This window comes from Accipiter gentilis, chromosome 10 (genome assembly GCF_929443795.1).
Source record: "Accipiter gentilis chromosome 10, bAccGen1.1, whole genome shotgun sequence".
Lineage (NCBI taxonomy): Eukaryota > Metazoa > Chordata > Aves > Accipitriformes > Accipitridae > Astur > Astur gentilis.
Window position 1 is genome coordinate 9,372,215 of NC_064889.1, and position 22,607 is coordinate 9,394,821.

Below are 22,607 nucleotides of genomic sequence, written 5' to 3' on the forward strand. Positions count from 1 at the left end.
TATATGAATTACTGTTAACAGTGTAAATTAATAGGATACTGGGTGAAGACTTTTATTCTTCATGAGTGCTTAATCCTGCATGACTTACAAACATGAGGAGCAATATCAAGCTATGAATGAAGATATGAAATCAACATCTATGTTTTTTCCTGTCTCAGTTAATATGCCATACGGGTGCTGATTTTCATTATATAATCTGTTCTGGGAAGGGAAATAAACACCATTATTATTTGGAAATATTGTGAATGGAATTGGCAATTTGAATCTACTTAATTATTAATGTCTACTTAAATTTGAAGAATCAGTTGTTTTACATCAACAAAAATTTCTAAGCAGATCATAAACTCATTTTATTTTACATTACATTCTCCAGACTATGTTAGATTATCACCTTCTCTTTTGTTTTCAAACCTTTTGAAGTTTTTACCAATATAATGAAACAAATCACAGAAACACATGCCCAGTTATAAAATACTGTATATACATCTTCTACCTTGTCTCAACTCCACTTGGTTATTAATTTTAAAAGGTCACAATACTTAAGACCACGTGAGTTAAGTTTCTTACGTTGTTCATGAATCATCTTAGTCTACAACTACATTATATAACACTGCTTAGTTTACACACACACACACCAGAGGATATTTGCAAAACTAAACAAAGATTTTCTGATGGTATCTAGGTTTTGAAAACTGGTCTGTTTAGTGCCAATTCTGTCTCCCCAGGAAGTCAATAGTAGAGAAAGTCACTGTAAAAATGTCTGTTGACTTCAATTAAGTAATTTGTATCAAGGTGGAGAACCTTGCCAAACTGTTATTAAACAAATTATATCAACTTGTTGGTTGTTTTTTTTGTAAAAAGGGGTGGGGAGGCAGGCGGGCAGGCATGTACGTGCCTATGTATATATGTGTATATATAAAGCATATACCTGCCTGATCAAACCTTGAAAACTGGGGGATACTGGAATGCCTTTAGCAAATTAGGTCCCAGCTTCACCAATATATTACTCCAGTTTTATGCAGTGCTTAATCTCCTGAGAGCAACTAGAGTAGTGCAGTGGCAAATCAGTACCTCGGCCCTAAAAGCTTGTTGTCAGTTGATCTATGAAGAGCTTGCGTTTACCGCTTTCAGTAAGCATACCGACCTGTGCAACAGCAGCATGTCATTTGGTACATGCATTTAATTTGAATTACAGACTGGAACAAGATTATAGTCTCCCTGTTTAGCCAGGTAAATATTAATCTCTCAGACAAATTCTTGGAGTCATGGTCCAGCCTCTCCCCATGCTGGAACCTCCTGCTTCATTTGGTGGATCTGCTTCTGTAGTTCGTCTCTGTCCAGCTTCATTTTCGCTTCTAGAACTTGCCGTAGAGACCCAATGCTCTCATAGATAGCTGCAAATCCTAATTGCAGGTGAAAATTAAATTAGTTCATAATCAAAAGCAAGAGTATCGCATAATTACTATCGGAATGCGCTTCCTACCATAACACTTTACACTACCATAACGCTGCTTTACAGTAGGAAAATAGCTAAAGTTCTGAAGAAAAATAGGACTGTAATTGTGTGCTGATGGCAAAAATGCCCCCGATCTCAGCCAAGCTATGCCTATGTATGCTCTGGGGAGAGCACTTCTAAGCTAATAAGATGTCACCTCTTGTTGCTGTGAATTTCACCCATAGTGAAAATTCTTTTTAATGCCACAGGTGCGGCCATTGCATCTGGCCCAAAAGTCTTTAAAGTACTTTGATACAAGCAAAGGCATTTTGCATATTACTATAGGTCGATCATTGTTACCACAATGCAGAATGAAGAACTTGATAACTATGGTCCTACCAGCATTAACTTCAGCTTTCATTTCTTTTATATCTTCATTTATCTCATTTTGAAGTTTGCCAATGCGAATATTTATCTTTTCTTCAGTCTGTTTTGCTTCATGTGCTTCCATGGTTATCTTCTGTATTTCTTCTATTTTGTCAATTTTCTCTACCATTTGGTTGAATTTCATCTCTATAGCTCTTTCACTCATTTCCTGGAGCCGGGAAAAAGAATTTGCATGATTTATTCTGCATATGACAGTACAGTGGTCTTTCCTAAATATGCAATAGATACTGATTAATCATCTTTTATGTGGAATTCAAAGGTGTAAGGAATGATAATTTTTTTATAAAATGGTTTAAACTGACTTGATTACTGTAGGCTAAAATACTGATCTATTTTGAAGTGATTTATTTGAAGACTCAGGCTGTGGGGATGTTATACCTGATATCAGTGAAAAGAGTTATGCAAATATTGAGGAGGTCTGAAAATATCACTCAAATAATATCTCAATTACATCATCTTAGTTATTAATAATGCTTTTGAATACTTCCTGAGAAGTATTATTAGGACATTTTAATGAAACTTACAGTGTTTTCCTTTAAAGTCAATGAGAGTTGGTCAATTTTTTGCACAAGCTCTTTTTCAATCCTTGCATGTTCCTGTTCCAACCAGCTACGTGCAGACAAAATCTGGCTGCTGAGTTCCTCAGTAGCATTTTTTAATCTAAGAGCATAATAGAAATTAGCAGATACAAAAGAGCAAAACTTTTGGTCATTCAGCAGTGACTTTTTTATGGACATGTTCATAAAAAAACAAAGACAATTTAATATGTTCTTGACACCATATTAAGGTGAATCTTTGAACTTTAAGGCTACTAAACTGGATAAGGTAACATTGTTTTAGAAAATAAAGATGAAAGCACAAAAAAATAGCAGTTATTTATATAAAACACACCACAATATTTTGAGGCATAGGAGGATGCAAATTCTTTGCAGCATTGAAAACAGAATACGGTCATCCATTCAGATTATAATCTTTGTGTCCATAGATCTTAAATCTGAACAAAGATTTGGTAACTGTTTATTTTAGTGGCAATGCTGGTTCATATAGCCCCACTTATGTTGTTGCCTATACCCACCTCAAGTTTACACCAACCAATTTTGCCAGTGAAACTGTTTCTTTAGACAGTCTTTTTTCCAGTGAATATTTGAGATCTGGTTCTGTTCTTTCTTCTGGTTTGCAAACAGTTTTACTGACGTAACTGATGGGATTGCATGAGGATGGCAATAAGCGGTAAGAAGTAAGGATGCGGAAGGCTTAAGCCAGGGCTGCCACCAAGTGAAATGCCTGGAGAGGAGTTGATATCTGAATTGAATATATCCCTGCATAATGTCTAGTAGTAGCACAGTAGCTTTTCATTAATAATTTAGGTATTTGAGTTACATATTCATGTTTGAAGCCAATTTAAAGCAGTAACACTTTGTGAATGCTGCACCTTGCTTCCTGGTTGCTCAAGTTGAACTTTTTGCCCTGCTCTTGGCAGCCACCTCCAGCATTCGTTGCTTCGTACGGTTCTTGCAAAAAGGTACCAGGCTACTTTTACAAAAATCCTTAGTTCTGTTCTTTAGTACAAGTTCTGCCTGAATACTTAACTAGGGACTTCATGGGGTTTTCAAAATTGCCTAATCACATTAGGGGCAGAATTCTTGTTGAAAGAGAGTCCCACTTGACAGACCATTGTGCTTTTGTAGTATCTGTTGAGCACACGTACTTATTTAAACAGGTTCATACTTTTGTAGACCTGAAAATTACAACAGTCAAACTTGGAAAATTGAGGCCCTGTCTTCCAAAGGCGCATGGCAGCAGCATGGTTTCCCGGGCACTCACTCACTTCGTATCCAGAAGGTGGAGCTGTTGGTTGCTGTCTTTGTAGGCAATCTTCAGCTTTGCCTCTTGTTGCATTATTGATTGCTCTACTCTGCTCAGAAGATGAGAAATCTGAAACAAAATTCAGAATTTACTATTTTTCAACAGCATTTCATCACAGTCTCATTTGGGACATTTTCATAACAGTAGAGGAGATCTTAAAGAAGGGCTATTTTTTTCTGACATTTCAAAAAAAATCCTGAATTTGCGCATTTTACTTTATCATGAAAAATATACTATCTCGCAAGATGAAAGTAGCAACACTGTGAAAAATGTAATTTTTCAGCCATAAATTATTTGAACAGTCTTGCCTTGAAAGGGCCTGCCTGCTCTGTCCCCTGGAGACAGCTGAATTTACACGATCCATACGTCTCCAGGTTGCCACATAAGCAGAGTAAACGAATGGCAAAGCACTCCACCAATACTGATTGATATTCTTCATTGTTTCATGAATAATGGCTACTGCAGTGACAAAAGTGCTGGATTTAACTGGGGATAGGTCATTACTAACAGAAAATATTTCTCACCAAAACAATCATCCCAGTTTTACATGACATTTACAAACTGTTCTGTTTTACAAGATGCATGACAATAAGCTGGCATGCTAACACACTATATACTGAGTCTTCGAGAAAGGTAAAGTGGATTTTAACCATTTACCTACCGCAAAATGAACATGTAAAATACTTTTGTTGCCCAAGAAAATGGGAAGGCCTTGAGATGGAGATACGAAGAATCCTTTTCCTTAATGTCATAAGTCTCTGCTTGTATCTAGAGCTCACTTCCATTCTCATACCCAATGGAAGAGAAACCTGACGGACAGATTAATGGATTCACAGAATCCCAAACCAGTTTTGTTTTGCAGACCTTAAATTGTGTTCAAATACCTATAAAATCATCCTGGGAAGGCCAAACATACAGGGAGAGACACTGATGCTTGCATTGTTGTGGTAGTTTTGTAGAGCATCCATGTCATGTTCACATTCCAACCTCAAGAAGCCATTCAGGCCAGTAATCAGTGGCTTTCGTTCAGTCCTGGAGTCCCTTCAGGTGCCATTAAATACTAGCCCCTTCTACACAGCATGCTGAAGGCAGCAAATCAAGGACATTTTTTCAGTCAGACCAGTGCAGTAATGCAGCTAGGTACCAATGCTCAATCTAATGAGGACTGTGAGCAGATACACCTTTCTACTTGTAAATCTGTGACCTTCCAGGATAATAATTAGCAGTAATGGAGTCTGTGTGAATTAGACTATAACTCTTACCCATACATGGATCACCTTGGTCTAAATGCCATACCTGTATTTCTGCCTCTTTAATTTTAGATTCTAAGATCAGCTTGGAGGTATGTTGGTCTTTAGTTAGGCTCTGAAGTCTTTCATATGTAATTTTGTGCTCTGCAGACAGTCTGGCTAACCCAGCATCACACCTGTTGGAAGAAATAAATACCAAAGCAACAGCTGAATAGAATATAAGGTCCAGGCTTTTTAAATTATCCATTTTAGACTGGGCATTTCTGTGACATTTCTGGCTGTCTAGCAAAACAATGTCTTATGAGACTGTAAGCATGGTGATATATCTCATAGTATTCAGCAAATTGCCCCCAAATGGGACTAGAAGTCAAATAGTCTGACATAAACGCTCCTGTCTTCTTGGCACTGACATAATATGTGTAGACTGTGTTGTTATCAGTCAGGGAAGTCACATTAGAAATGCAAAGATGCAGAATTTCAGTACCTTGTGTTTTTGTCATACTCCAAAAGATATCTGTTAAGGGGTGTATGATTTCCCGTACATTATTAGAAGCCTAAATAATTGAGGACCATTTTTTCATTATTGTAGCTGTGTTCCTCTGAGTTTTACATTTTTTATTTTTATTTGTGAAATAGTAGTATACAATTAATATGTGTAGTAAACAATGTGGGGCAAATTTTATAGTTACTAGTCTTTATTTAGGTAAAACTGTCATTGAAAGCAATGGCAATTTTGTCTTACAAAAGACTATGAAATGCAACCTTGGAACATAATAATTATTGTTTCCTTTCTTCACATTAGAACGTTTCTTGATGCTGTAATATTTTCAGGATAAATGTGCTATAGAACGTGTGCATTTTCTACCACATTTCAAAAATACCTTGGTCAGGTGGATTTCATCTACAGAAATACAACAAGGACATTAACTGAGCTGTAAAAATCTAAGCATTGTAATTTCAGGAGTAAGACCTCTGAAGTATGAGTCATGTATATTTTTTTGCTAAGGGAAATATGTAATCGGCAATGTTACCAAATTTGATCTATGAAACTGATGGAGAACAGACAGCAGTTACAATTTGAGGGAGAAAAAGGCTGTAAAATGGAACAAGCTAAGGCATGTTAAGTCATTATAACCAATGACACATTTTAACCTCTTTTTAGTCACATTTCAGTTTGAAGGCTTTCATTGCACCATGCATTTTCATCACCTCAGTTACAGTAACTACCATTATCATTAAACATGAAGGGAAAGTAACAGCTAAAATGACAAATGGAGCATCTGTTTAGTATTACCGTACAATTTCAATATGAAAATAATCAGTAATACAAAATAGCACATAGAAATTATAATACTTGTGGGAATTAATTTAGAGTTTAGCAGTTCAGCATTGTGACACCGATTAGTAGCATCTGTAGGAAGACCAGCTAAGGTTTACACAGCAGTGAACCATACTTGTAGGTCTTACAACCAGGCTGTTTCTGTAGAAAGACGAGAGAAGCCAAATCTCTTCCATGTTGTTACCATCAGAGAGAATCAGAGAAATGAAATCATCTTGCATCTAGTCACCAAAAGCCTATGGGCTCAAAAAAATGGTTAGCTTTGTTTCTCTGAGGCATGACAGAAAATATAAAAAGCAACGGCTTTGAAACTACTGTAGCCAGTGTAAACAGCAGGCATCTGTAATTGTTTTTAAGGCAAATTAGTGTTTTGGGTTTAATCACAGTGGGCGTTGAACTCAGTTACGTGATCAAAGGGGTCATATAGTTGCATGGTAACGGAAACATTAAAATTCTGACTATGTTAATTTAGTGTCAGCCTGATATGTATTAATCAGATAATTTCATTTTTCTACGGGGATACCGTAATTGGTACCTTTTTAAACAAAGATGGAATAAAGATTAAATTCCATTGTCTGTGGTTACGGAAATAAATATTAATAAATAAATAAACCCCTGCTACGGGGTTTTTTGTTTTTAAAACAATATTCCATATATTGAAGTGGTCAAAGAGAAGTCTCTGTGCTATATATATGTACACACTCACAAACACCTGATTAGTTTTGACCTGGAAGAAAATATTAGTGTGCTGCAGACAAAGAATGAATATTAGTTTTGTGAGTTATATACATTTTCAGTTAAAAACTTAGAACAATTAAACAACTTCAGTCCATGCTTCCACTAGCTTTCAAGTGGGGGAGGGAGGGCAATGATAAGATGAACACATGGAAAACCATGGGCTTTCCAACACTTTTGATTCAGGTTTCTACTGCAGGGTGGGTCAGAAGAAAACGAGCAAGCTAAACAAAAGGGCCCATTATAGTTTGGAATTTTTCGTGTTAAAAAAAAAAAAAAAAGAGAGGAGAGAAAAAAGGCACACTACAATGCCCAGTGAATTTCCCATATCTCTGAAAGTTCTGCTTTGATACTTCATTATAGATTCATGTTAAAATGACAATAGAGTTCTTAAAAATAGAACTAAATGTTTCTGAACACTGGATTTAAGTTCCTGGGTAATTTAATCATGCTGTCTATATAAAGGAAGCCAGTGGACTATGGCTATAAAGACAGAAGTTGAAAACAACTTTCAAGATTTGGTCATATTAAAAGCACAAGGAAAGAAATGAGAAATAGATTAAGATGTATAGGAAGATTACTAGTTTAAAAATATAAGAGCTGTATATACAACAATTTTTTACAAAGAAAACCACAATAAATAATTCTGTGTCTTCATGTCTGAAATGCTGAAGCTGGCCTTACAAACAGCCCAGTGCAGTTTTTCATGTGCAGTTGCACACATGCACTGTTGAAATTTGGGGCAAAGATGCACTAGAATATGTTTGGTTTACTACTGTTTGATTTTGGAGGAAATTCTCTGAAAGTTCTGATTGCCAAGCTGTGTACTTATGTGAAATTAGTAAGTGAAGAATAAATTGAGAGATTTCATAGTGCCAAGTGTTATGCTCAATTTCAGAATGCAGTATAATTCTAGAAACCAGTAATGTTTAATATAAAGAGTGAAATTATCAAACAACTGCCTTCCACGTTGTAAGTTGCAAAAGCAGTAGTTATTTTTCTGGCATGCTGAAGAGTGTTTTTGTTATCTTTGATCTCTAAGAAATCAAAACACAATGGTTGATCTATTCAGTATCATCAGGGACTAGATAAAGCTGAGAACTACACTGATACTCCTCAGCAGTATGTTATATAAATACGCTGTCATGGTAAATATGGATTTTTAATGCTCCTGTTTTATTATATGAGTGTTTCAGTGAAAAACATGTAGCAGAAGAACAAGTAGTGAAAAGCGAGTCGATAACGTCCAGAGTATCCACTGGGCAAGAACAGCAGAGTGGTAGATTCTGAATAGCCTGGATCAGGGAGCCCAGATCAGTCCTCACTCTGCATCTCCTACACAGCAAGTAGCCAGAGTGCAGCAGATGTATTGTGCTTATGAAGTTCATAAATGCAGTGCATCCCAGATGCATCAGACTCATTTTCTGTGCAGTGTAGGAAAATCTGCCTACATGTAATGAGTTCAGGGTGTCTGAAATGAATCAGATCTACAATGTATATAAAAAATTATGTATATATGCAAAGTAGGCCCAATTTGAACATGCATAGTTGCCATTTCTCTGGATGTTTCAGCTATCAGGAAGCTTCTGGAGACAGCTACTGCTATGGTTCTGACCAGGCTGCTGTATTTAAACTTTCCAGACAAATGATCATAGTCTACAAGTTATCCTGTAAATAAATGATAAGGCACTACTCATGAGTTTTATGATCTAATATCACTAGAAATAGAATTGGTAAATCTGTGTTATATAAAATTGCCAACATCAGGGACAGGAGGCTGGAGTAATGGATCTATTGGTATCTATCTAATGTGTCACTGAATTTAATACAGCTAATATTTTCCTTAAAATTAATAACAATAATGCTGATTCTTAGGAAAATGTGCAGCATCATTCACCGTGAACACTGTAATGATGCTTTACAATTTCATCAATAAATTATACTTAATGAGAAATGGCCCCAAGACATTGAGTCTTCTGCTGCTGCTGCTGGGGATATAAGTTGATTCTGTGATGCAGGTGAGGTCAACTGTGAGGCCTGTCCAAATCTCACCCCTCCAGAGCTGTGGGTAGCGTGGTTTTGGAGCTGTGTTTCAGAACTGCATGTGCATGTAGAGATCCCTGTTCTCATCATTAAATGCAGCAACCCTCAAGAAATAAGGAGGCAGTTGTTGTTCGATGATATACTGACATGTTACAGAACGGTTGGTGTTAGGAAATAAACACCACTCTCTCCAATATTGAAGCTGAATAGGATGTTTAGTTTGCATGTAATTACTGGAACTGAAATTTGGCCAGAATCCTGAGACTGACACTGAAATTATTACGTGACCAAAAGGTTCAGACTCAAATGATTTACTATCATGCAGCATATATAAAACTGATTCATACTGATTGTCCATCTGCACACTTCTAGCCCAGGGCAAATGTGGTGTACTTGGAGTTAAATTAGCCTACTGTCACTACAGCCTGAGCCAGTACCTTGACTGTGGCCAGGAGCTGACGCACAGTAAGTTGGTCACCCCCAGTAACTTGATCATGTTTCTAAGGTTTCACTCTTTGAACTCATCTGAAAGCTAGCAGGACTAGATGTAGAAGTAAAATTACACTAGGTGAGTTCAGCTTATTTTATATAAGGAGCATTGGCTAGAGTAATTGGAAAGCATTTATCCCAGGGAAAGTTTCTGCTAAGTATCCGTACAGTGCCAACAGCATAACAAACCGCCAACTTGACCATGGTCTCCAGATATTACTATAATCGTTATTTACAGGAACACTAATTTTCAAAGTAGGATATGTCTGTAAATAAAGGCAGATAGCTTTCTTCTATGGAACACTGCTTTAACTTGATATCTGATAAAGGGAAGCTTATTTTCTTCTTATTCAGGGAAAATTTTTATGTAGAGAGCTAGAAGGTAACAGTTGGCTAGAAGGTAACAGTTAAAAGACAGCAAACTCATTGTCTTATGGTAATGAATACAAATATCCAACATTCATTTCACCATCAGATTGGTATAATCTCATACAAATATCAGATAAATTGCCACCCAGGCACAGTACAAGGGCATTGCCCTAAGTAAATAAAGAAAGAAATCCTGGCACAGACTGTGCTAGTGCACCACCGATCCCCATACCAAGTACTCGGGACAGGCAAGGGCCCTGTTGTGAAGCTCAGGCTGGCACGTGTTTGTTCACTCGAGTTCTGTGACTGAAAGCAAAGTCACTATATTTTGCTTCACAAGGTGTCAGTAGCTGTGTTGCTCCAAATACAGACCTCTCTCAGGATGCAGTATGATTTCAAAGTGGACTTTTTATATAAAGAAGCAGGAAGATCTAAGCATGTAAATTTGTCAGGGATTTCTCAGTGAGATGGATATATGTGTGTGTGTATCTCTCTCTCTCTAGATTTTTCAATCGGTTTTCTGATTTGACAAAATAAATTTGTCTAGTTCTTTCCTGTTTGCTAAAGGGTAACAACAACAACAACAAAGAGTATGTAAAACCTCTCTAAAGTATTCTTTACAAAATGGGCTATGAAAGTTACAGTGGAAACTTCAAACAATCAAATAATCTATGAGAAAGCTTTAGTTCAAGGAGAATACCCCCCTGATTATTTTTGTAGGCTGTTGCAGGTTATCACTAAATCAGTTGAAGTATAAGAAAGAAGAATGAAAATTATCTGTACAAAATAGACAATAGATCAAATTCAGGACAAGTATAATTCCACCGAAGTTATTAGCCAAGCTACTTTAGGCCAGATTAGGTCCTTTTTCTGTATCTGTACATATCCTCTCTCTTTTATGTTCAACTTTACAGACACTTAGATAATGTTGTTGTACTGGGGTTTGTAAATGTGTCATTGATGGCACAACCTGACATCTGTGTAGTTGCACAATTGTAATCTGGAGTTTCAAGTAGCCTGTAAAACCTCTATTATTTTATAGTTTTCTGTTCCTTATGTGTCAGGTAGCCTATGTAGTTTTTAATATGGCTAACTAATAACTGAATGCACAGATTTTTACTTCTAAAATATATGCAAAAATGTGCAACTATTCTGTTCTTTACAAGTGCAGATTGTTCCATGCTGCCTTTATAATTGTGCTAATTAATTTGTTTCAAAGATAGACCAGTCTAACCACAGTACTTTAAAAAGCTGAACCAAATCCAAATTCCTCAGGAATTTGAAGTAATTTATTAAAAACTGATTTCAGGAATTTCAGGAATTAAGAATGATATTGTTAAGTTTAATATGTAACACTGGAATGCAAAGGATTATTATTCATTTTCTTGAAAACACCGAGCAAAATTATCCTGGGAATTTTGCCAAAGTTGAATTCAACCCATTATCATTAACATTCATACTTCAAGATTAAAACAACATTAGCTAGTCCCCAAAATATACTTCCATGTTGACTTTTACCTTGCAACTCTTCCCCGAAGATCTCCTAAACCAGAAAGCTGCCGCATTTCCAGACTCTTCAGGGTAGAATTTGTTCCATAGCTGAGATTGTCTCTGACACGTATCTGTTCCTGCAGCATCTACAAAGAATTCATATGCAAATATAAACTCAGTATGTCACATTTAATGTATACTTAAAATGTCACTTGTTATCTTTCATTATTTCAGTAACATCAAATACCATTTTATTATTACTTTATTAAAAGCTTTGTCTTGTATCATACTAAACCAGATACCTTTTAGGTCATTTATTTCTCATTCTTAGTGTCCAATCTGCACATAAATACTGTAATATGTATAAAGTATAACTTGACAATGGAATGGAGACTTAAATATGAGTTTCTATCTTTTTGTTTTCCCCACCACACCCCTGTTGCTCCTTGCAGCAGAGGTCAGACATGAAGTCACGTATCTGCATACGATTAGGTCATAAAAATGAGCAGTTGGGTTTGGCTATTTGATGTTGTCAGTAAGTCGGAAGTAAAGGAAAGTTTGTTACAGAGCTAAGGCATTTCCTAGTGTTTATACAGCACAACCTTTGGACTGAAGTTGAGCTGGCTGTTCGTGTCGCATTAATTCATTTTTTCAAGGTTTTCCAGTGCAGCTTTTGAAAGCAAGCTTATTAGTACCACAAAGGTTTCTGTGTTTATATGCTAATGTCCTGTGCTATTTTCATAGCCACTGAAAGAATTATGTAATTTGCAAACAGTTTTTCAAGTTATAAAAACAATTTACAAGCTTACAGGATCTTCAGACCTTGCCTGACCTTTACTTATCCTGTGGTAAACTTTCTTATTAAATTAGAAGGAATAAGTAGCTGTGATGGCATTAGTCCTGCGAAAAATTCTTAACATACCTCAATGTCCCGATTAAGCTGCCTCACTATTGCCGTTATGTTTCGGATATGTTCTTCCAAGAGTTGCCTAGCCAACCGGTCACCCCCCCCTTTGTTCTGCATTCTGTGCAGAGTGGAAACAATGTCCTCCTTAATGCGAAAAGCGTGTTCCACAAGAGCCGCCGTTGTTTTCTCATGGCTTAGGATTCTGTCTTCCAGCTGATCCACCAGGCTTGCAGATGCCAACGGGACCGCTGTCAACGCCTGGCTATGCAGCGGTATGTTTCGAACCCGTCTAGTGAAGAAGAATATCCAGATATTGTTAAGTTCTCACACAAAACTCTGCAATGTCTTTCCACTGGAGACAGTGCGATACTATCTTAGAAGCAAAACTGGGGCGAAGCACCAAAATACTCCCCGAGAGAGGGCCCACTGCTACAAATCAGTGAGTGCAATGTTGGCTACTGTGTGTACCTTGTACAAAAGCGGGTCAGGCTCTTTTTCCTGCTCTTTAAGGAAGCTTACAAAAGCATAGGATCTTAAGAAAAGGACATTAGCGTTATAAAAGGAGTTACAATTCAGGACTACAATTTGATTAAGAATCCAGATTCAAAGCCCTCTTACTGAGTTTCAAAAGCGATGCAATTTGTCTCTACAGTTTTCAGGCTTAATCAAAGCAGTAACTGTAGAAGGTAGATGCTGCAAATGAAATGGAAACAGACCAAAACTAAAAAGGAGTAGCTTGTGTCCGTTCCTTTTTTCAGTCTCTATAGCTATCCTGTAATACCATACAGAAGCTTGTCCCCCTATGAACTGGACAGGAGTATATGTAGGTGTAGAAACTGAGAAGAGACCAAAATTATGACAAGCTTCTCATAGTCTTAGAAGTCAAATTTTCCCCCGAAATAGCTTACATTTGGGTACCTTGAATAATTGTCTAGATTTTTCAAGAGAGCTCTGCACTGCATAGCTTCCATGGAAAGCAATGGAGCTTAGGGGTGCTCCAAGTAAAAAAAACTAGACTGCTAGTGCATGCAATCTTTTCCTGCTGCTACATTCTGTAAAGAATGAAGAACATTTTCAGAAGCTTAAGTGGAAGATACTAGTTCAACCCCACTTTGAAAGAGGAGATCTTTTTCTTGGAACTCTTGTTATTTAGTGTGTATTCTCCATGTTGTTTCCGGTTAATGAGCCAAATTAACAGTTTACTTTCACCATGATGATATTGATAGAGAGATGTATGAGGACTCCAACAAAGGTCACTTCTGGCTCTGAGTTTTCACACTTATTCCATGCTCTTAGAAGAGTAGCTAAAGTATAGTATTCTTGGACTTATACTCAGTTACAGTTTAAGCTATTTTTGGGAAAGGGTTAAGTAAAAGCTGAGTAAGGAAGTGTGATTTGGGCCATGATTTGAATGAGTCTATAGTATTTCACTTTGCTTTGCATACTAATGCCGAAGTCCCAAGTCACAGCATTACTATATATAGGGAATTGAGAGACACATAATACTCTGCAATATGAAGATTTTATTTTTTACATTCCAAACTGTACCTTTCAGAAGGGGCAAGAGTTGGGAAGATTGGGCTTCGCTGGGCCATTTTCTGGTCAATAATTTATGTCTGTTGAAAAAGTACACATTGAATTATTTAATAGTTTATATCTGGCACTGAAATGACTTAATGCTTCTGCTTTAAGTGAATCTTTAAGTAAAGTTTAAGATTATGCTGACGGCTCTGATCTTGGCATTCAAATACTGCTTATGAAGTAAATGCAAATAAAAGTCAATACAAAAAAACCCAAAAGAATGAAAACTAAAAACTGCTAAGAAGCTTTTTATAGTGAAAACGATACTCTTGGAAAAGGCAAGGTTGACAGCCTTGAAACTGAAGTCTGCTGTTGACCCACAGAACTGGTTTGGCAGGACAGAGGCAAACAAACTTCTTGTCCCCAATCTGTCTACTGGTCTCAGACATCATCAATCGATGAATAAAAAGTAAGATCTACAGGATTATCACAAAGCTTAAGAAAGTATTAGCTAGAGAATGAAATAAAAATATTTCATGACAGCAGGTTATGAGGGGAAAGGTGTTTTTCAGGTAAAAGCATTGGCGGTCAGAAACCTAAATAAAATGTGTTAGACATCAGCATAGTTTAGCAAAACCGAGTCTTTCATTAATTTGTCTTCAAATCTAAGTGAGCACACTTTATGTTGTAAGTAAGTTCTTCTGTGGTAAGAATATAGATTCTGTACTTAATTTTTAGACGTAGCCAGCCAGACTGCGACAGACGTTGCAGCAGGGTAGGTCTGTTAAATTGCTTCAGAAAGACATTTTAGGTATCTTACTGTAAGTGAGACCAGTACCTAGCTCAGTAGCTTTGTCTGCTGACAGAAATTAAATTAATGAAAAAGGTGGTAGCCTTAATCAAATCCAGCTATTCCACCCTATATAGAACAAATAAACATTTTTAACTATAAAGAGAATGAGCATGGCCTGAACCTGAATTCCCTGGGAACTTAAAATCCTCACTGAAAACTAAAGGCTGATGTATGAAAAGAATTTTGCAATTGCTGATGAAATGTGGTGCAATATGCTGTACAAACAGAAAGAGAAAAATAGGGTTATTGAAACAAAATATTCAGATATCGATTGTAAAGAAGTGATAGGACTATCCTCTGAGATCTCAAAATGCAAAGCATGTGTGTGCTTTAGAAACGTATGAAAGCACTGCCTAAAAGCAGAGAGCAAACATTGTCACAGTGTGTGTGTTCTATTTATAGCACAGTGCTTCAGAAACTACAAATCAGAAAAAAAATAGTTTTAAGAGAAGCTGGGTTGCTGAGCAGCAATGACACTAGACTGGAATTCAGAAGGTCTGATTTTAATTCCTTGCTCAATCTCTGATCCTCATGACTTTGGACAAGTATTTCCATGTCTAATGGCTCAATTTCCCTATATGGAAGACAGAGATAGTGATACCTACCTCCTTGTTTAAGTTCTTACATGCCTATAAAAAGCATGCTGTAAGAGCTGGGATCATTATGCTGACTTTGCATTCAGAATCCTGTGCACACACTGAATGTCCAGTCCTGCAATCTGTTCCTCACACTCGTAGTTTCTCAGTTGATTTTTTTTTTTTTAAACAATGCCGCTGCTCTGCGGGGCGTCCCTCCTAGCTGTACTGCGAGGTTACACAGTAACCGGGCACCCAGTTCTCAGTTACATCTGAGCTCGTTTACTCTTAGTCCTCTGGGCCATAGCACATTTTAATGATCTTGATGTAGTGAAGCATTTAAACACAATTTAACTATAAACACGGGAATATCCCACTGATTTAAGAAGAGCTATGTGTATCACAGCAGCAAAGCACTGGATGCTACCTAGAAAAATGAAGAACAAATATTAAAGTCTGTACAATCTAGCAGTATCTTAGTGAAATACACCTTATAAAAACCAGTCAAACAAAAGAATCCTCAAGTGTTTTACGGCCTTCATTTATTATCAACTGCAAAAAAATGTTTGCAGCAGAGTAAGCATAGGACTGCTTCAAGTTTTTACTTTCTCTGCCAGACTACCATTAGACATACAGCTAAATGCAAATGTCTGGAGAAATTGTGCACGTGAAACAAAAGTTAGGCAGATGGACTTCTCATTCGTTATTGCTAACTTAAGCACATCACTTTGTACACAGTGAAATATCCCATCATCAATCATCAGATTTCTTAATCCGATCCAACATCCAGAAAGGATGTGCTAAGATCTTGTTCAGCAGTTGTACAAAACTTTTCTGCATTTTGGAGGTATTTGTAGTAAACAATCACAGATAGGTGTCAGAACTAATGACAAATTCCCTCTCAATGAGTGTGTGTAATACCGATTTAGACCAACAAATAAAAAAAAGAAAATAAAAAAAAAAGTTCTGATGCCTAGATTTAGAGGAGTGTAGTTTCACACAGCTCCAATTTTAATGGCAGTTAACAGCAATCGATTTAGATATCAGTTGAGATACTGGCCTCAGGTGCTTAATTTTATTTTTTTTTCATGATGTTGTCTCCTGCTTGATACTGCCATAGCAATTGAAATCATGATATATTAACTCAGTAAATCTCAGTTGATTGGTTTAATTTACTGAATATTCAAAATATACTTGTCACATGGACGAGATAAAGGTTTTTCCCAGTTGTAAATGGTATGCCTGATTGCCAAAAATAACAGTTCACTTGATAACGTAGGGCAGTTTCCATGCAAACACGGGGTACTACTTTTGATCTTCAAGGTCTTTTCCACCCTAAACAAGTCTCTGATTCTATGATTTATTAAGTCACTGACATCAGACATGTAAAAGCTTGAAAAAAAATCATACATGGGACATGCTGAAGAAACACTTTCAGCAATGCGAAGTTCATTCCTTGCTATCGGTACTGTGGCATCCCTTCCCCACTTCAGCAGACTGCCTTGCATGTTTATTTTCTGCAGGTTCTCCATTTCTCCTGTTTTGAAAGATAATCACATCTGTGGTGTTCAGTTCTCCATCTTCCATTATAACCTATGTCTAATACTTGCTGTAATGTCTGCGCACCTCGGAGCGTTTTTCACGTTCATTCTCACAATATGCCTGTGGGGTAGGAAAGCGTTATTATCCCTGAAAATATTATTTTCCTGATGTCGCTGGTAGGGAAGCGAAGCACGGGGCGGGGGGGGGGGTATGTGACTTGCCACAAGTCACGGGGGAATCAAAGCAGACTGAAATGCCTGCCTCGGCAAACACTTTAATCGCTCTTTTCTTCTTAAAATAGAAACCGCTTTGGTTGCTATCCAGGGAGCGTATGACAGCACCACCCCAGGAGCTGCAAGGTCCTGGGGTGACTCCGAAGCACTTCGGGGCAAGGTTTTGGAGTAAGTGAGGACGTCCCTGCGTCGCGACTCGGCAAAAGGATGGGTCAGAGCCCGACTGTACCGGAGAGTCACGTGAAACGACCCCTCGCAAAACCCCTCTGGGCCGCTATGGCGTTTTGTGGGTGCCGGAGTGCGGGGAGGGGGGGGGGGGGGGGGGGGGAGGCTCCCCGCTGGCAGGGGGGTAGCCACGCCAGCGTGGCTCCGAGCCCAGGCTCGGGGTCCTCTCGAGAAACGGGTCTGATCGGCTCAGGCGCTCGACGGTGCTAAGGCGGCAGCTGGGATCCGCGCCGGACTCCGCGCCTGTGCCGTGCCTGCGCTCCGCCTGCGCTCTGCCTCGCCCGCGGCTCCGCCGCTCGGGCAGGCCCGGGACCCCGCAGGGACCGCAGCCGCTCCTCGGTGGAAGGGTCATCGGTAAACGCGGTGGTGGTCGCGGGAACGCGGGGTATACGACAGCCGACAGGACATCACGGCGCGGACACCGCTCTACGGCCATGCAACACGGAGGGACAGAGTCGGGACAGACTCGCCGGCGGGCGCAAGGGCGCTGCGCTCACTCACCAGTGCTGGATCAGGGCAGGGCAGGGCTGCCCGTCCGCCCCCTGCATCCCAGCGGCCGGCTGAGCCCCGCTCTTTGACGCGCCGCCGCCGCTACGGCAGCCGTTCGCGAAGCGTCCTGACCGCCCCTAGCGCACCCGGGGCGTGCGTCCGTCCGTCCGTCCGTCCGTCCGCGGCGCGGCGCGGCGGCCCTCCGCCCGCCCGGCTGCGCGGAGTGGGGCGGCCGCCGCCGCAGGCCGGGCTGCGGGAGCGGTTGCCAGGACGCCGTCGCCATGGGAACGCGCTCGGCGGGGGGCAGCGCCGCGCCGGCGGCCCGGGGGCGGGAGCGGCCCGGAGGCGGAGGCGGGGGGCGGGAGGAACATCCCGGCGGCGGGACGAGCCGCTCGCAGTCGTCGCTTCCTCGGGGTGTTCCGTGGCCGTGTCCGCTCCCCGGGAAGGAGCGGGGAGACATGGACCCCGCAAACGGCAGCGGCGCTCCCTGCGGCGCGGCGGATGGGCGAGGGAGGCCGCGGAGCAGCGGGCCCCGCCGGCGGCTCCCGCACCGGCAAATGTCGGCCTCCGGCAAGAAAGTTTGGCGGCGGCGGCACAGCAGTTACTCTGAATTTCTAGCGGTGCGAAGGAGCTGGCTGAGAGAGTGACTGAAAGCACGGGTTTTTTTCCAGGGCGTGCAGCACATCCTGGCAGAATACGAGATCGTTAAAATCGGTGGCAAATAATAGTTTTGTTTGTAAGATCTCAAACAAGACCGAACACGTAGCTTCAGTAAAACTTCGCAGAGCACAGAAAAGATGAGCTGGCTGTTTGACAGCAGGGGCGTGTGAGCCAACAGAAAGTATTACTGGCAAAACAAAGCCCATGGAGGGTGTGTCTGCCTTCACTTTTGTTTCCTGCTTGTGTCATTCTTTGGACTTCGGTGCAACCACCTTGGGTAAACAAAGGGTAAGTAAAATCAGAGACAGACTGACTGCATCGCTTCGCACCGAAATAGCAGATCGTCTCTGATCTTGGTTAAAATACACGGTATCTCATACCGTTGTATAGGCAAACGACTGCAGGACCGGAGATCTGGCAGGCGCAAAGGATAAAAGCGTTACAGCGTGCACATGCTGTTGTAAAAAGCAAGGCGGGGCCTGAATCCACGCTCTGATTGACCTATTTATTTTAAAGTTAATTCTCACATCAAAGGATCGGGCCAGAAACAAAACATGCCATAGGTGCTTTCAAAATGGGATACTAATCAACTGAGAGTCATAGGATTGTGGGATAATTCAGGTTAGAACGGACCTCAGGAGGACACTTGGACAACCTCCATCTCCAGGCGAGGCCACTGATGAGGCCAAATGCAGTTGTCCGGGGTTTTACCCAGCTTGCTATTGAAAACCTCCAACGATGGGGACCGCCCAGCTTCTCTGGGCAGCCTGCTCCTGTGCTTGATTGCCAGCTCGGGGAAGAGCGTTTTCCTTATACTTTAGTCTGAACCTCTGCTGTTTGCATTTATGTTGTCGTCTTCCCACCGTGCACCACTGTGAAGAGTCCAGCTTTGCCATCTTGATGACTTCCTCACAGGGCTCCTGTTAGATCCCCCAAAGTCTGCTTTCATCAGGCTGAGCAAGCCCTGCACCCCCGGCCTCTCCTCAGGGGCCTGGGCTCCAGCCCCCAACTGTCTATCTCACCAGCCTCTGCTGAACTTGCTCGAGTTTTTTGATGTAAACAGCTGTGTTCTCGGACCCGGCAAATATCTGGACTACCCGCATGCACCTGTATAGGTTTTGTGCACCTGTCTAGTGATTTTTCTTGCTAAAGGACTGCTTGGATACTCAGTGTTTCTTGAGCATGTATGTCTGGAGGAGTAGGGCTTGAAAGCAAATTTTATTTTAAAACAAATTGATTAAAGTTATTGTAATTTAAAAACATGTTAACATTTGTACCTCCTACTGCAGTCTTGAAATTAAGGGTACCTCCATACTAGCTGTTAGTCTGCTCCCTTCCTCTAGCCCTTGTCCGGTAACAGTGCTCGGATTGAGGTGAATGATCTTTGGTTCCACCCACACACGTGTTATTTTCATCTTGTCTTATCAGAGATCATTATTTTTGCACTTATATCACTTCCTTGATGTTTCTAACTAAAGCAGTACTAAACTGTTGTATTTTATATAATTACATCTTCAGTGTAATTGATAAGGTACACATAGATTTATTCTCTTAAAGACAATTTCAGATCACTTTCCTTATCAAGGCACCACATTAACAATAATGTTAATTTACTCTGGAGTGTTCGACTGTCTCACTCATTAATGGAGCCCCATTTTAAATAATCAGAGAATTACAGAATGGAGCAATTTAGGCTGGAAGGGACCTAGGAAAGGAATCTGGTCCAACTCCTCGCTCAAAGCAGGGCTAATGTTGATGTTAGATCAGGTTGCTCATCATAACATAAAGTTTTGATCTTAAAAGCTTGTGTAATGTTTCGAAAAATCTCCCTCTGAGGAAAAAAAATACAATCCTTGTACTTTTGTTGATGTGAACCTCCATAGCTTAACTGAAGTCAGTCACAGGAACACAGGAGGCAAAACTCCTCGGTTATGAAGTCCTCGTGGACTTCTTCCAGGATTACACCAGCCCTGCAAATAACAACATTATTCATACATTTTGGTTTGCAGTTGGAGAAAAATTCAACCCTAGGAATTCTGAGTATCTCTTACATCTGAGGCTTCTGTTTTTCAGAACCTGAGTAAAAGAGAGACATATTCTTTTTCCTAAAATAAAAACCCCCAGTGGGTAAAGAAAGGCTGTTGGCTTTGTTACTGTACTTTTTACTCTAGCGGTATTTTAGATGGACATGTTGAACATGTTAACAAGCACGTTTTCCGAACAGGTATGCTTCTCTAATTTAAGGCCAATAAAAGAGAGGAAAGAAGGAAGATAACTGCGTTAGGTACAGAGAAAGGGAGTGAAAGCAAGCTAAAATGATTATACTGTTTTCTAACGTGGAAACCTGTCCTAATCATTGAATTGATTTCATCACATTTTAAGTTATAATATTCTGCCTTTATTTTATACATGCCATTTTGTTTCTCCCTACATTTCACAAGAAGAAATTGCTGAATCCGTTTTTTATTTTCTGTAGGTAGAATTCTACATTTGCCAAGTGTAACCAAAGGCAGAACGTAACCATCTGCATTTTAGCAGAAAATGTTAAGATTATAAAGTGTCTGTTTATTCTTTGGAAAGCCGATACAGCAAAAAATTGCATTGAATTTTTAAAGTTTCCTTAGTTTTATACCATTTGTTTTTACATGACACAAATCCTTCATCTTTCTAAGAAATAACAGATTGTGTGGTTTTCTACCTAAAAGTATGATGTCTTGTTAAGGGTATTAAGCCTTATTTTAGTGGCTTTCAGGCATTAATTAAATTATTAATTAAATTATTCTGGTCAACAGAAGACAAATATGTGGCTTATAAAACTTGTTCTAAATATATTTTGTAAGTAAGAGAAAAGCAGTAATGCCTTTTTTTGTCTTTGCTGTCATTTTTAACCAATTAGACAGCAGTCAGGGCAGTGCCTGTTCCATTAAAATTTCTAATCTCTTCCAGATTCACTGACTTCTCATAAGAGTTATTTCTTTCTGAAGCCACAATAATGTTTCTAGAATGGAGGGCAAGGGAAACTTGTGTTCAGTAGTGTTTCCAGAAGGAAGGACCATGTTCTTTTTTCAGATGGTTTAGTCTTTACGCATTTCAGCATCGGCCTGATTCCTGTTTGGTGCTGGCACGCAGTGTTGCTCTGGCAGCGGGTAGGTGGAAACACGCGTGTGTCACCAGCTGCGCTATGGCGGCACCAGCTTCTCTCTTGTGGCACTGCCCCGTGCAGCGTGGGCTCCAAATCAGGTGTTGGCAAAGAGGTCGTAGTCGCTCCTTGGCCCCAAATGCTATGTCAATAAACCTCCTCAGCCGCTGAAGTGAAGCTTGTCCTTAAATGTTTTCCTGAAGCTTAGCACTAGTGATCGATATCAGGAGGATCAAGCGCTGCAACTGCTTGCAGCCAGAAAATATCCTCAAAATATTTTGTGATGTTAGCAGTTCTGTGCATGAGCTGGTAGGTGTTACTAAGCAAACACAACGGTGTCAGACAATACACGCACTGAAAAAACTGATGGAAGTTCTTGATGCAGGGAATTTTTCTTAAATCTTTTCAAGTTAGGTCTTTTAAGGGTGAACTGTCCATATGAATTTTATGACAGAAATGTCACTGCTTCTAAGCTTTGCACATCATTTGAAAGTACAGAGGTTCCTTTTTACTCTGCTGGAGCTGCTCAAGACGAAAATGTGGGTTCTGCCTTTCTCAGAGATGGCTATTATACGTTACTGGCTGGAGGAGCCCAGGCACGCAGACCACTCAGGCACACCACCACTGACACTCGAAGGGAAATGCCTTCCTCTGCTTCAGAGCATGGATGTTCAATAAGTGTCGTTCACTTAATATGGTCAGCTTGGGAATTAGATGTTTATCATTAAAATAAGCAGAATTAAACGACTATGTTTAAAAGCATGAAAAGAGTTAATTGTGAATTAGACTGTGCATGCTACACACAGTGCTTGGCAAAAGTTAGTGCAGACACAGAGCACTGATGCCTTCGGCCCTAAAATTTTTGTTGAAATCACCTTCTAGTCCGTTTAGAGTAGGTGGACCCCAGTAGCACACATAAAGTGCAGTGAACTCAAGATGAGTTTCTCAATTAGCTATCCAGTGTGAATGCACTTTTTTACTCTTCTTCCACGACCTAGT

General features: G+C 39.8%; 1 protein-coding gene across 5 annotated transcripts; it reads right to left on the bottom strand.

Annotated features, from left to right (window-relative positions):
* Positions 1-393: 393 nt before the first annotated feature.
* FAM81A (family with sequence similarity 81 member A) lies at positions 394-18,022 on the bottom strand. 5 transcript variants are annotated; one of them, XM_049813014.1, is made up of 11 exons: positions 17,822-18,022; positions 16,515-16,857; positions 15,351-15,747; positions 13,920-13,987; positions 12,387-12,660; positions 11,492-11,610; positions 5,045-5,174; positions 3,711-3,817; positions 2,407-2,542; positions 1,835-2,030; positions 394-1,403 (listed from the first exon to the last, which is right to left on the bottom strand). In XM_049813014.1, exons 4-11 carry the CDS (start codon positions 13,964-13,966, stop codon positions 1,264-1,266), a joined length of 1,149 nt encoding a protein of 382 aa, XP_049668971.1. In that variant the 5' UTR covers positions 13,967-13,987; positions 15,351-15,747; positions 16,515-16,857; positions 17,822-18,022; the 3' UTR covers positions 394-1,263. The 5 variants fall into 5 exon arrangements, with proteins under 5 accessions (XP_049668971.1, XP_049668972.1, XP_049668969.1 ...); XM_049813015.1 differs by having other exon boundaries at positions 16,731-16,982; XM_049813012.1 differs by having other exon boundaries at positions 16,515-16,982.
* Between the last annotated feature and the right edge of the window lie 4,585 nt (positions 18,023-22,607).

Bases quoted from the DNA above. Each gene is read 5' to 3' on its own strand.
- FAM81A (XM_049813013.1), bottom strand. From the start codon at position 13,966: ATGGCCCAGCGAAGCCCAATCTTCCCAACTCTTGCCCCTTCTGAAAG. The intron at 3,818-5,044 runs GTATGGCATTTA...ATTTTGTTTCAG, and splicing joins TTAAAGAGGCAGAAATACAG to ATTTCTCATCTTCTGAGCAG. The intron at 2,543-3,710 runs GTGAGTGAGTGC...TTATGCTCTTAG, and splicing joins CTCCACCTTCTGGATACGAA to ATTAAAAAATGCTACTGAGG.